Source organism: Atta colombica, unplaced genomic scaffold (genome assembly GCF_001594045.1).
Source record: "Atta colombica isolate Treedump-2 unplaced genomic scaffold, Acol1.0 scaffold123, whole genome shotgun sequence".
NCBI lineage: Eukaryota > Metazoa > Arthropoda > Insecta > Hymenoptera > Formicidae > Atta > Atta colombica.
Genome location: NW_017259210.1, coordinates 532,059 through 546,288, shown reverse-complemented (window position 1 = coordinate 546,288; position 14,230 = coordinate 532,059). Strand labels below are relative to the sequence as shown.

General features: G+C 30.3%; 1 protein-coding gene across 3 annotated transcripts; it reads right to left on the bottom strand.

Annotated features, from left to right (window-relative positions):
- Positions 1-2,304: 2,304 nt before the first annotated feature.
- LOC108694709 (RCC1 and BTB domain-containing protein 1-like) lies at positions 2,305-7,610 on the bottom strand. 3 transcript variants are annotated; one of them, XM_018204342.1, is made up of 11 exons: positions 7,390-7,610; positions 6,850-7,052; positions 6,571-6,779; positions 5,268-5,435; positions 4,836-5,199; positions 4,634-4,758; positions 4,292-4,546; positions 3,196-3,320; positions 3,005-3,114; positions 2,655-2,785; positions 2,305-2,564 (listed from the first exon to the last, which is right to left on the bottom strand). In XM_018204342.1, exons 2-11 carry the CDS (start codon positions 6,932-6,934, stop codon positions 2,421-2,423), a joined length of 1,716 nt encoding a protein of 571 aa, XP_018059831.1. In that variant the 5' UTR covers positions 6,935-7,052; positions 7,390-7,610; the 3' UTR covers positions 2,305-2,420. The 3 variants fall into 3 exon arrangements, with proteins under 3 accessions (XP_018059831.1, XP_018059832.1, XP_018059834.1); XM_018204343.1 differs by lacking the exon at positions 7,390-7,610 and having other exon boundaries at positions 6,850-7,053; XM_018204345.1 differs by lacking the exon at positions 7,390-7,610 and having other exon boundaries at positions 6,857-6,908.
- Positions 7,611-14,230: the final 6,620 nt, after the last annotated feature.

The following is a 14,230-nucleotide window of genomic DNA, read 5'->3' as shown; positions in this document are numbered from 1 at the left end:
TTTTACCTTGACGAATAAGTTGAAAGAGGTTATGTAGCTCCCTTAGAGCATGGAAAGAATAGAATATAAGAGAGGAAACTTAAAACTATGATGGCGATCGAGAAGACGAAATAACTGAGCCCCTATTCACATATAAAACTAAAGAAATGCTATAGTATATATAACACATACTATAGTATTACTAGATTTTCGTATGCGATATATAATATGTAACACGGTACGGGTTGACACATAAACTTTAATATGAATTTTTAAAAATATATAATTAACTTATTTCTATGCATATTTCATCACTACTCTTATTTTTTCAACGGATTTACTTAATAATTGCATTTAAATCAATTAATTCTATTAAAAAGTTTTTAGTAACGTGAATTTGTCACTAGCCCGTGCCACTTACCGCGCTACATGGCGCGTTCACACTTTGATGGAAAAGCGGAAAGTGGAAAAGTAGCAGCCAATCAGAACTTTAGTTGATAGTCTACAATTTCGGCTTTTTGTATTTACGAACATAAGATTCTGATTGGCCACTGTTTTTCCGCTTCCTGCTTTTCCGTCAAGGTATGAACGTGCTCTAAAGGTGTCCCATGTAGCGGATCGTGCGAATTCGCAGATTCGCGTATCACCAATCACAGAATCATTCTCTTAAATCTGTTTGCAAATTTCGCAAGATCTAAGAGAATGATTCTGTGATTGGCGACACGCGAATCCGCTTATGCACGATTTGCATAGGACATCACTAGAGCATTAGAAACGTAGATATTTGCGCCATCATTTTTATTCCTTGTTCTGTCCCCATTTTATCACTAAGCTGTGAGCTGTGACGAGTAATGGTCGTTATAGGTTACGATTTGTATTTGCTGCTTTCATTCCGTTTTTACTCTCAAAATCAGTTGAATATCGATAATTTTATTAATGCAGGATCTGAAGAGTGTCTGGAGTTCAGGTTATTTCTAGATAAAATGCCAAATATGTATATCAATTTGAAGGATTGAAATTTCTCATCTGTGAGGAAGTGTGATGTTTATTCACAAGTTTATTTATGTATTTATTTTACAGCAATACAGCAAGTTGTCGACGAATATTATCCGCAGGAAATTTATATAATCGAATACCTTTTTCTGATCTACTGATACAGTTTACCGCAACGCAACAAGGCATTTTACAAATTTTTTTGCCTTCATTAATATATAATATTTTAGTTTTTTTATATCTTTCTTTTCGTTTCTTAGTCTTATGATAAAATTTCGAAGTGTGGAAATACATAAATACGAAGCTACAAAGTTTCCATTGCACTTTATCATAAGAAACGACAAGAAAGATATAAAAAAACTGAAATATTATATATTAACGAAGGCAAAAAAATTTGTAAAATGCCTCCAACAGTTTAGAAGCTATAACCTATAACAATCGTAACGACCATAACCTTCTCAACTCAGCGACGGAGTGGGGAAAGGAGTAAAAATGGCGGATATGCGAATATGCACGTTTATAGTGCCTAACACCCTAATAAAGGAGAAAAGAAGCAAGCGGCTGTATTTCTTATTTAAATCTAGCAAAAAAATAAAAATAAGAAAGAATCAATCAAAGGATCATATAAAAAAATCACTCAACGGTCATTGATCTATTGAAGATGCCCCTACCATCTAACAATTAAAGCAGCCAGGAGCAATCAGAAGATAAACAACAAAAGCAAAATATTGCAACTTGTTAGGAAATGTTAGAAATTTTTGCATGCAATTTGTGCATCAATATTTTACAAAGCTCGCAAACTGATGAACAAAATCGGCGAGAAGTTAGCATGATCGCTAATGGTAAATACCAATATGGTATATCATAAAAATGATTTTTTAAAAAATAGAAAAAATTGTAAACATTCTTGCAACCATTCACACTTGGCACGTTATTAATAAATTCGTTATGCAGATAACAGCACTGTTGTAAGCACGAGATTGATTTCTCTCAGCGAGTTTACATTCTGTTTTCCTTTGTTTTCGCAAATTCTAAGCTAATCTTAGTTGCAAGATCATAATATCTCTTATACTCTTCGATTGACAAAAGAATCTCTCGCATGAATTAGAATGCGCAAGATAATTTGAACGACTGAACGGAATTAGGCATATTTATCACTTACACAAAATATTAGGATATGATCAGGAAATACTCTTAGACAACTGTAGGCTATAATTCATTTTTCACGTAAATTATAGCAAAAGTGAACTAATTTTCTGGATGTAATTTCTGAACGCACACCTAATAATGATACAGTTGACTCACCGAGAAAAAGAATTTTCCGAATATTTCATCAGAATATGCAACTATAAAATATATGGTGAGTTTTTATGTAGCAACAATCATACCGATGATTTCCATCAATTTCTCGTTGAGTTGCATTATCTTGTTAAGGAAAACAGACGGAATTAATTCTTGAAGCAGCCAGCTTCGCTCGCTTCATTTATAAATCTATTCATCAATTTCTTGTCCTCAAGCTTGGCGAAATTTTCTGTTTTCACTACAGCCCTCATATGAATAACGGCGAACCGGACGCAAAATTCTCTCAGCTCCTAAAAAATTATCAATAGCATTCAATTATTGTACGTACATGGATACATAAGATACACAATGAAATATTAATAGTGACAATGTTTGACTACCTCTGTATCATACTTTACTGCAAAACTATAAAAGTAGGCAACATTTGATACAGTAATTTCTTGCTTTATTCTATAAATGCACTGCTTTTTGAGATTGTCCTCACAGTAAGCATTGGCCAAATCAAAAAGTTCTGTTAAAAAAAAACGCTTCAATTATTTAACGCATTCAATAGTTAACAGATTCAACAATTGAGTGAGCGTTCGCTGCTATTGGTGTATTTTTCTAAAAAATCTGATTGAATGATCTAGAAAAACATCAATATCAATGTGCGCTCACTCAAATGTTTAGTCCGCTGAATGCGTCCAATGAGTATTTAGGCCAATAATCGCTCATAATATATTTCACTTACCTGATACCTTCTCAAAGGTATTTATAAGACATAAATCGACTGTATTGGTGTATAAATACTTCAGGTATGCTTTGTAGACGTTATAGGAAACATCATCAATCTTGATGACACTATTGGAAGAGAATGACGTTGACATGAATAAAAACTTGAGAAAATTTTACATAAATAACTGATATTTATTAAGCTATTACCTTTGATTGTTTTCTTTCCAATTTCTCTCAAACATCCTTTTGAAGTGTAAAGAGCAAATTGTCAAGATAACCTTGTGCACATAGATACATTCGTTCTCCACTTGTATTGTGAGATCGCTTGTCGACTATATCACAAATGAGAGAACAAGTCATTAGAAACAAATATATACGTATTAGTATGGCATATAAAATAATTGTCACATTTATCTAAAATCTGGAACAAACTCTATTACACTATCAATTAAAGTACTTGCCTCAGTTTCGATACTTTTTTATCTAGAAAGAAATTTCTAGAACTTTTTAAAATACTTAAGCTAATAACATAATTAAAATAAAATATTAAAATAAAATAAGAAAATAATAAAATCTCAACCCCATTATAATAAGGGTGAAAACATTATTATCCAAACAGCCAAATATGAAGAAACAGATTTCAAGGAGAATATGTTATTAATTTTTGATATCAGAGAAATTAAACAGAATTCATGCAAATATATTTGATAATATTTGATAATGTCGGTCATAAACTGCCGCCAGAAATAGAACATAAAGCTTATTGAAATGCGTTGTCAGTATGTTGGTGGCAGGAATCGAGTAAGAATTTTTGCAGCTTATGTTCGATTTCTGTTGTCATCAGATGCCGGTGCATGCAGTCTTATTCAGTTTCTGTTAATCTACTGGCGTAGTAATCAGTAAATTGATAGATATTGAATTTAATACGGACATGGACAAATATGGATCTACTAGGAATCAAATTTGCTATCAATTTCTTTGCTGTCAAACTATTAGCATTTTGCTATAGAGATATATTGATAATAACAAGATATGCACAAATACAAATATATTATTAGTAAAATTTATTCTTTTTGAACTTCTTGACCTTCCATTTCTTCTTTTCTTCAACATGAAAAAAAAAGAAGAAAATTGAAAAGTGCAAAAAGTTTAAAAACAAGATCTCTCTTTAAAACAGATCTCAGAGCTATAATATTTATTTCAATTGCATTTTTTCCTTTTTAATATCATATTTGTTTCATTGTACATTTCGAAAATGTGAAACAAAGATACGAAAATGTGAAACAAAGATACAAAAACATACAGAATTGTTGAATGCAATTTCCAAGCATCCTAATATGTCCGGCTTTTCGTTCAGAATCAACGGTTTATGCATAATGTTTGGCCCGTAGTATCCAAAAGTGTCGTGCACATTGAAGGATGAAGTGGCGATTGGGATCGAGATGCACTCACCGCGGCAATCACCCCAAACATAGAAACGTCCTGCTTCAGTGACAGCGATGCTAGTATTATTCAGAGCCGCAATGTCGATCCATCTCATCTTTTCTATTTGATTGACCTGATTGGTATAATTATTGATCATGATTACTTTATCTTTCCTTTTTTTATTCTATTTCCTTCAAGATAACGATAAACATAAGTCTACCATGATTGGTGTATAGAACTCTGTCTGGCCAATCCCCAACTGGCTGAATTTGTTTCCACCCCAAGCATAAATGGTCCCTTTGTCTGTGAGCACCAGCGTGTGATTTGATCCGCAAGTTACCTTGTCTGTAATAATACTATTCAATGATCCTGTTTTGCTTTGTCACCTTCTTCATTTACTGCTTTATCGAAAAGAGAATTACCTACAATAAGGCTTTCCGGTATACCAACCATCTGCGGTGTCATATTTTTATTCTCAAAATTGTTGGCTCCCCCAGCTTGGGGGATTGTCGCTATCTGGCCACTGAAAAGTGTGTTTCTCTGCATACTAGTCTGTCGCGGCATATTTTTACTCTCATAGAGTGAAAAGTTGTTTATTCCTAGTTGGCCAACGTCGTTATTACCCCAACCATACACCTTGCCATTTCTGGTGACAGCCATGGTGAAGTTATCGCCGCAGGAGATACAACCAATATTAGACAAAATAAGCTTAGGTGTTATAGAAAGTCCATAGGTACTGTTATCCACCTGTCCACTATTATTTGGACTGGATTCCCAGGCATACACCTAATTAAATCAATTATTTAACTTATATGATAACAGAGGGTTATCGTCATACAACGATGTTTACTTACTTCGTCATTTTTGGTTAGAATAACAGAATGTTTATTGCCGCATGCGATGTCCACGACATGTTTCATGTTCCGATCATCTTTAATAGTAGGGATGTTTATTAAAATAAATGTGAGATCCATATTAAATGTTCCATTCTTCAATTGATAAATGTTGTCACACGAATATACCTTTTGCAGACATTACTATCATTGATTCTAATATCTCATAAATGCATCTATTAATTTGGCTTCATAAAACTTTTAACAAATATTTTTGTTAGGCATGAATGAAAAATGATAAAGTAGAGAAATTCAAACATAAATTTTTTTATACATAAGCATCCCCTCTTCCATAGCAAAAAACTTCACAGTGGCCTAGTTTCCGAGGATTTAAACCAGATTAGAATGTAAGGGATTCCGTGCAATAAAAGGAATAGAGCACAAAGAATAAGAATTTCAACCTATCAGAAACTGTTATTCCACAATACATAATTTTTGATTTTGAAATTTGAGTTTGAAATTCTTATTCTGTTCTCTATTCCTTTTATTATTGTAGAGCTCCTAAGAACCAATCAACTGCAGTCGAGTATTCTCCTGTTACAGTCGAACGAGGGAAATGCTCGACTGTAGTTGGTTGGTTCTTACATTCTGATCCGATTTAAACCCTCGGTGAAAAGGCCAGTGATATCATAATAGACTCACAATAAATTCACAAGCAAGTTGTGATAATATTTAAATGAACAAAAAATTCGTTTGTCTTTTTCAATGTTAATGGTTATGTTCAGCATAAAAAGCAGCTTTATAACTATTGTAGAATTCTTGAATATTATTGATTTATATATTTAGATCAAGTGAGGAATTAAGGACAAGACCAATCATATTAAAGAATTTTACAACAATTTTGCAAAGCTGCTTTTTCTGTGAATGCAGCCATTGTTACTTTAATCTATGTATATATATATGTGTGTGTGTGTGTGTGTGTGTGTGTGTATGTGTGTGTGTGTGTGTGTGTGTGTGTATAGCAATGTCACACAATAAGATACAATTTTTATCAAAGCTTTATAATCATCATAGGGATATTATCTGTGTGATAAAGCATACATTCGTAGTTATGCTTTTATATTTTTTGTTATGGAAGACATTAACTATTTTATCACCTATTTTTCACAAAATTACCAGAATGAAACCTAACAAATTCGTATATTCATGAAAATTATATAGATATTAGTTCAAAGGGAATAGAATTACATATATTCCAGAAGCATGTTATAAAGACATCAATTAAAAGTTCATTCCAATGTACAATTTCCTAACAACTTTTTACCTCTCCTCCATTCGTGAGTGCCAAAATGTGAGATCCCATGCCATATGCGAACGTCTTTATATCTTTTCCACACAAATCCTTAACCTCCTTCAGATATAACATAGTAGAGCTTTTGTCTCTGCTCTCCAAAGTATGGAGATTGTCATTCACCAAGCCATATACTTTCTTATCCTTTCTTGTTACAATTAAAGCTCTTTTACCCAATTTACCTGTTTTGAAACATTTGGTAAGTAATAATACTGCCAAGAGATTAATACACAAGAGAACAAAGTAAATTACCAAATACCATAACCATGTGAATCTCAGAAATAAATTCTGGCTTCAGTAAATTGAAGACTGGCCAACTACGTAGATTCGAACACATATTGCTTCACGGGATCACTTACTTCGCGAATGCTTTAGTTTCTTGGTATCTCTTTATCCTATTTTGAGCTGATCTTTCATATATGAGTGTCTGCAGTTGTCAGTGAAATAGTGCTAATCTGTAATCAATGATAAGCGATAAGTCAACAATTAAACAAATCAAAATAAAAAAAGAATTAATAAAACGAAAGATCCTTATATATGAACTTCAACCAACTTTGATTATTTCTATAAATAATCAGATTTCCGACTGAATCAAGAAAATAGCTGCTGTAATTATTTTGCGCAAAAAAGAAAATTGACCAATTAAATCGAATGTGAGGAGAAAAAAATGAATATTCTTGAATATTCTCCTCACATTCGACTATGAATAGTTAATTTCTTATGATTTACAAAATTAATAATTTACGGCCGGTAAAAATGATTCGGTAATTATTCAGAAGAACCGCTCCTCACCTTTAATTTCAATGAAATTATATTCATTCGACGCGTTTTTACATGAAATTAAAGAATCTGACATCAAAATATGCTCAATCTCTCGAAATAAGATATTAAAAAGTATTTCTTTTTTTGAATCACGAAAGTTAACTATTGTTAGGTTAAGAAATCTGTCACATCAGTGGCATAGAGGGTTACACAAATTCTTCTATATATAACACAAATTCTTTGCTTTAAAAACAAATTTTTTGCTTTAAAAATACAAATTCTCTGTAAAGATACCAGAAGATTTGCGAGTTATCGCCATGTTTGTTAATGCAAACGTGTCGTGAATCCACGTGGTCTCAGATCAGCTTCACATCTTGACGGAAAAGCGGAAAGCGGAAGAGCCAATCGGAACTAAAGTACTATACTATAAACTATATTATATACTATTATACTATACTACTATTATACTATACTATACTACTATACTACTATACTACTATACTATATATACGTATATAAACGTGAATATATCCGCCATTTTTACTTCTTTCCCCTTGCTCTCTTCTCAGTCCGCTGCTGAGCTGAAAAAATTATGGTCGTTATGGTTGTTATAGATTATAGCTTCTAAGCTATTGAAAACCTTGTAGCTTCATATTTATGTATTTTCGCACTTCGAAATTTTATAAGACTAAGAGACGAAAAGAAGGATATAAAAAAACTGAAATATTATATATTAACGAAAGCAAAAAAATTTATAAAATGCCTTGTTGCATTGCGGTAAACTGTATCAGCAGAAAAAGGTATTTGATTATTTAAATTTCCTGTGGATAATATTCGTCGACAACTTGCATTGCTGTAAAATAAATACATGACTTGTGAATAAACATCACTACACTTTCTCACAGATGAGAAATTTCAATCCTTTTCTTCAAATTGATATACATATTTGTATATCCTTATCTAAAAATAACTTGAACTTGAACGTCAGACACTCTTTAAGTCCTGCATTAATATTACAATAGATATTCAATTGATTTTGAGAACAAAAATGGAATGAAAGGAGCTACAAAAGCAGCAAATACAAATCATAACTTGTAATGACTATAACCCATCACAGCTCAGTGATGGAATAGAACAAGCAATGGGAAAAGGAATAAAAATGGTGGACGCGAATACCTACATTTCTAGTGTTCTATCGGAACTCACAGTAGTAGTGGACGGTACATTTCGCTTGTCTACTTTAGAGTCCTAAATATAATAGAGAAGTGCAACCAAGTATATTTAAAGTTTATAATAAGTTTATAATAAGTTTATAATTTATAATTTAAAGATTATAATTAATCGTTTAAAGAAAAAATGGCGATCTGTGTTTACATCTGTCTGCAAACGGAGTGCGATTCCTATAACAGTAGTGTTTCTATTGATTATAAAAAAATACTGATTCTCTTTGGAGACTGCAGTACATATCAAGATTTAAAAATAAAGATACTTACCGAAATTAGAGTCCTAAAAGACTATCTGTGGAAAAAATGGCGGAACCAATCAGAAATCGGGACAGCGATGTTCTTCTCTGTTATACTAGAGATGTGTTCACGTCACATGCTCCAACATATAATATGCTCCTATCATTCTCTTACTCATTCCAACGCGCTTAATAGAGTGAGTAGGAGCTGTGATAGGAGCATGTTGGAGCATATTGGAGCGACGCGAACAAACCATAGTGTTTTTGCTATGAAACAATAATGTAAACTCGTGAGTTTTTAGTGTTGTAAATATAGATATAAGAATGTCAGCCAAGGCAGGTACGAAAGGAGAAACCGGGGTAAATGGGTACCCTCTCTCACCTCTTTTTTTCTCAATTAGTTAATAGTTTTTAATAACAAAATAAATGATTTTAGTCAAATGATTATTAGTATTTTATAGAGTGTTTATAAGACTAATTGCCACTACAAAGTGGTAATAAAAAGTTTTGGTGTTTGCAACTTCATTTCATTCATATATACAAAAATGATATGTCTTTGGAAAAAGAAATCTGAAGAATGCCAGGGTATCCTTATCCCCTCTTCCCTCCCCCCTCACCTCTCGGGACTAAATGGGACTAAATGGATATCACATTTTTTTCGATGCAATATGAAATAACACGTTATTATAGTAAAAAAATAAAGAAACTGTATTAAATTTTATTTCAAATCTTTAATTTGAATCTTCTGATTCCATATTAGACAAACTTTTTTTCAAATTTTTTCGCTGCAATTTTCATATTGTCCTTTTTGACGATTAGCGCAGCTTTAGACAACCTCTTTATCAATGGGATCAATTTTATGCTTGTAATTGCGAAATACTGTAATTAACATAAAAATACAGTAAAAATATTGTGAATAAAAATCGAGGTTAAGTCGTTTTGTGTCCACTTAGTAGCCCCGATGGCTCTCTTATAATTAGCCCCAAAATATATTGTAATTTGACATAAATATAAAATTTAAACAATTCTGAAAATAGAAAAAAATAACATGAGAACTATGTTTAAAACATAGATTTATTTACCTGAATAATTTTGAATTTAAAAAATAACAACGAGGATACATATATTGTCCGAACGTTCGAAAAATTACTAAATTTTTGACTATCGAAAACACGCTTGACTATTTAAATGTAACAATGCAGCACCTAAACTAATCAATGAATTTCGTTGGTAAAAAAACACACGAGATGCCATCTATAATATAAATTGGGAATTCATAAGATATATTTTTGCCACTCAAAATTTAAATGCTAGCTTAGATCCGGTGCCTCAGTCTTCCTATAAAAATGTTAATATATAATTATTTTTTATTATTTAAACCGGAAACATCAATTTCAAGGAAAGTAAGTATTAGAAATAATATTATAATTTCTAAGTAATTTAAAATAATTTCTTTTCTACCAGAATGTCACGAGAAAAGTTTTTCAGAAGAACAAGTAAAAATACATATAAGCGTACCGTGATGCAGACATTTCTTCAGTTCGAGAGATCGTCAACAAATTGATTGATCCAATAATTCTATAGACAATTTTTTGAGATTGTGTGAAAACTATAAAAATCATTATACAGGCAGTAGTACAAAACTTACAATAGGCATGATCGTTCATAAATTTCAAAAAAATACGAACCGGGAATAAAACTGCTGGTGAAGTAGCAAGAAATTTTGAAACTGTCAGTGACTTTGCGCAACGTGTGCAGCGCAAATACTACAAGATAAAAATTTAAAGTGGACAAAAAGTTATTGATGCCTCCTCATTTTCAAAGTCATAAAGTCTGCGAGATTAAAGTTTGCTCGAAATCATATAACTTGATATAAAGAGTGGAAAAATGTCGTATGTTTTAATAAAAAAAGTAACCTACATGAACCTGATGGTTTTAAAAATTTCTCGCACGATTTACGAACTGATAAGGCAGCAGCCATGAATTTCGATAGAGGATGTTGATGATATGCGTTTAATTATTCAAAGACGTTAATATGCAAAATTTGTATCAGAATTAACGCAGAAAAATATCGACTTATTAGAAGATTGTTTAATTCCATTTATCAAAGAAAATCACGAAGAAAATGTTATTTTATAATAAAACAACACTGCTATACACAATTTAAAGAAAACACATAAGTGTAAATTTCAACAGAAAAATTTGCTACTTATAAAGTGGCAAATTTTCCGGCGCGTTTGCCGGATTTAATTCTGATAAAGAATTTATATGGAATTCTGTCAAGAGCAGTATATAAAAATAATAAACATTATAGTAACATTAAGGAATTGAAAAACGTTATAAGATTGGAATAAAATTGATACTATGACATAAAAGTTAGTTTGTAGTATAGAAAATAGAATACATGAGTTAATTAGGCGTAATGATTGAAGTACTAATTACTAATATTAGAATTGTTATGTTCTTTGTAATACTTTAATCGAATTTAATTGTTTATAACATATATTTATAAATAATTTATTTATAAAAAAGATAATAAAGTTTATTTTCTCTTAATATTGGTTTTTTTTTTACTATTCCTTCATAATCTTCTTGTTTTTCTTTATTTAATTTTATTTAGAAGACATTTAGATTTTTTTTAAATTAAAAATAGTAGTGTTCTTATAGAAATTTCGTTCATTGTATTATTTATAACGGTGTTTAAGGAAACAATATTGAGAAAAATTTTCTTATCTCCTTTTTGTGTTTTTATTAGTTTTTAATATCTCGATTTGATTATAATCAATCTCGATTTGATTATAATTGTAGATAATTATAAGCCTTAGATAATTTTTGTGTAGTTAATTTATGATTATTGTAACAAAACAAGTTTGATAATATTATCTCTTTCAATAGAAACAGCCATGAGAGTAAATTGATCAAAATAAACCGGGATTAGATAATAGTTAATTTTAAGAATATTTTAAGAATATTCTCAGAATATTATGATAAATATTTATGATAAATATTTATAAATATCTATTACTATTTATTTCTTTGAAATGTTACATAAATATTTTACATATTCACTTTTTTTAAGTTTTATTTTCGAAATATTATTAAAATATGAATTAAACACTTTATATAATATTTATGATAAATATAAGTAAATATTTCTAGCATATTTTATACACATTTCTGAATTATTTACTGGGAAAGTCAATGTTTTATAAAATGCAAACTAGCTATCTCAACATGATATTGGCATTATGAAAATATAAAAATGATAGAGGAAAGTCCCTTATTATGAGATAAGCTCGTAATATAAAATATCAGAATTTCGACTAAACTAATAGACGTCAAATTATGAAATTGGGAACAAAAACATCGCTATTTCGTATTAGAAATCTACCTTGTAATAGGGAACTTTACTTTATTACTGATATAATTTGTGACACAGGAATATACTCACAAAAAATAGATATGATAAAATATGAAAAAATAATATGTTATATAATATTGATAATATTTAGAAACATTATAAATAACAAATTTGCAACATTAGTAAGTAATTATTAATTATTATCATCTCTTTCTTGAATTATTACTTTCTTGTATTGTGTATCTGCAGACATTGTGCGTGCGTACGTGCGCGCGCGCACGTGTGTGTGTGTGTGTGTGTGTGTGTGTGTGTAGATACGTAAAAATCTTTTATTAAATCGTATTAAGTAAATATTGACGAAAGGGGATATATTATCAAGGTCGTGTCGATTCTGAGTAATCTTCACCAAGTTTTAACCGCCGCTTGTTCGTTAAAAAATTGTTAAAAAAAGAAGTTTGAAAAAATCATCTTTTTACTATATAAAAAAAAATTTTCCACTTTAAAATATATTTTAGAAAAGACGCATACAACGTAGAACTTATGAGATTTATTTGTATATTTAAAAATGGAAAATCGTGTGTCTCTAGGCAATGGATCTTATTGTATTAGATATGGGAAAAAGTTCGTGGCGTTTTTTTAATGCTATCTAACGGGAAAAACGAACTTTTTCCCACTATATGGATTCCACCTAATATATGGAGGTCACTCAGGATCATGACCGCGAAAACATATATCAAGGTTAAGATTATTGGAGTTTAGTTTCCTAAAAGGTACTTCTATCAACGGAATTCACGCGATTTTTATTTTTACAATTAATACAATTTGTATAATTAATGTTATTAATTTCTTGTTTTCGTGTATACTTCACGATATTATAAAAAAAAAATTGAGCGTAATTTTGGAATTATTTATCGATAATTAAAAAAACATTCACTTTTTTGTTAATTTTTATCCCATTCAATAGATCTTAATCATTACAAATATTATAATAAGAGATACATTTCTTGTATATGCTCTCTAAATTTATTTTACAATAGTGACCAATTGACGTGTACATGATATTTATTTTTAAAAGTTAAAGTCGTCAAATTTTTTGCATTTGTATATAGTATTAAATAAGTTAGTAAAGTTTGAGCTTTGATCGAAAAGCTAACAGTATTAGCTTCTTGTTCGAAAAATATTTGAATTTTCATTTTCAACATGTACATCTTACAAGTATATCTTAGTGACTAATTTTTTTTATATACGATGATCGCGTCTCTCGCATCAGATGCCAGTGAATGCATGATTCATATCAATGGAAAGGCGAAATTATTTTTATCATGGAAAGTTATTCTTTGTTGTCTTCCATGAAATCCATTTGCGGAGTCTAATTGACGCCTTTGGAAATTCTTGTTTTGGGATCGGAATTAATCCCGGAGTTTCTAAGTAGTTCTCGGAAGTAATAATTTTGCCAATGAATCAATGACAATTACTGTATATTTTAAAGTTAAATAGCAAAATTAATTCGGTGACATATTTTATAATACAATTTTCGTCGCTTTCTCTTATATTTAAGTCGTTCTCCTATATTTTCAATTGTATTATTAAGAAAGCTTAATTCAATAGCAGTTTTCAAAGACATACAGTAAGTAGATAATTATTTGTATAAGTGGATAATTGTAAAGGAAATTTCACTGAAGAAGATCCGAACCAAGGATTGAAACGTTTGTGAATAGTATGGATTATTAACATGTAATAAAGAATACACACACCAACTTTCTCATATTGGCATGTTTCAACTTTTATTTCATCGCTTTCTTTTAAATGTTCTCTTATTAATAATAATGCTAGTAACAACACTATCTTAATGAAGATGACTTTAGTGATTTTTATATGATAAATATAGATATAATGATTATTTTAAATCGAAATTAAATAAATAAATTCAAATTTTGCACAAATTATTTGCTTATTTTTTATGAATTTTAACAAAAATGCCATTACGAATGCGTACAAATATATTTCTTTAATTGTTTCTTTAATTGTTTGAAAATTTCAGGTATTAG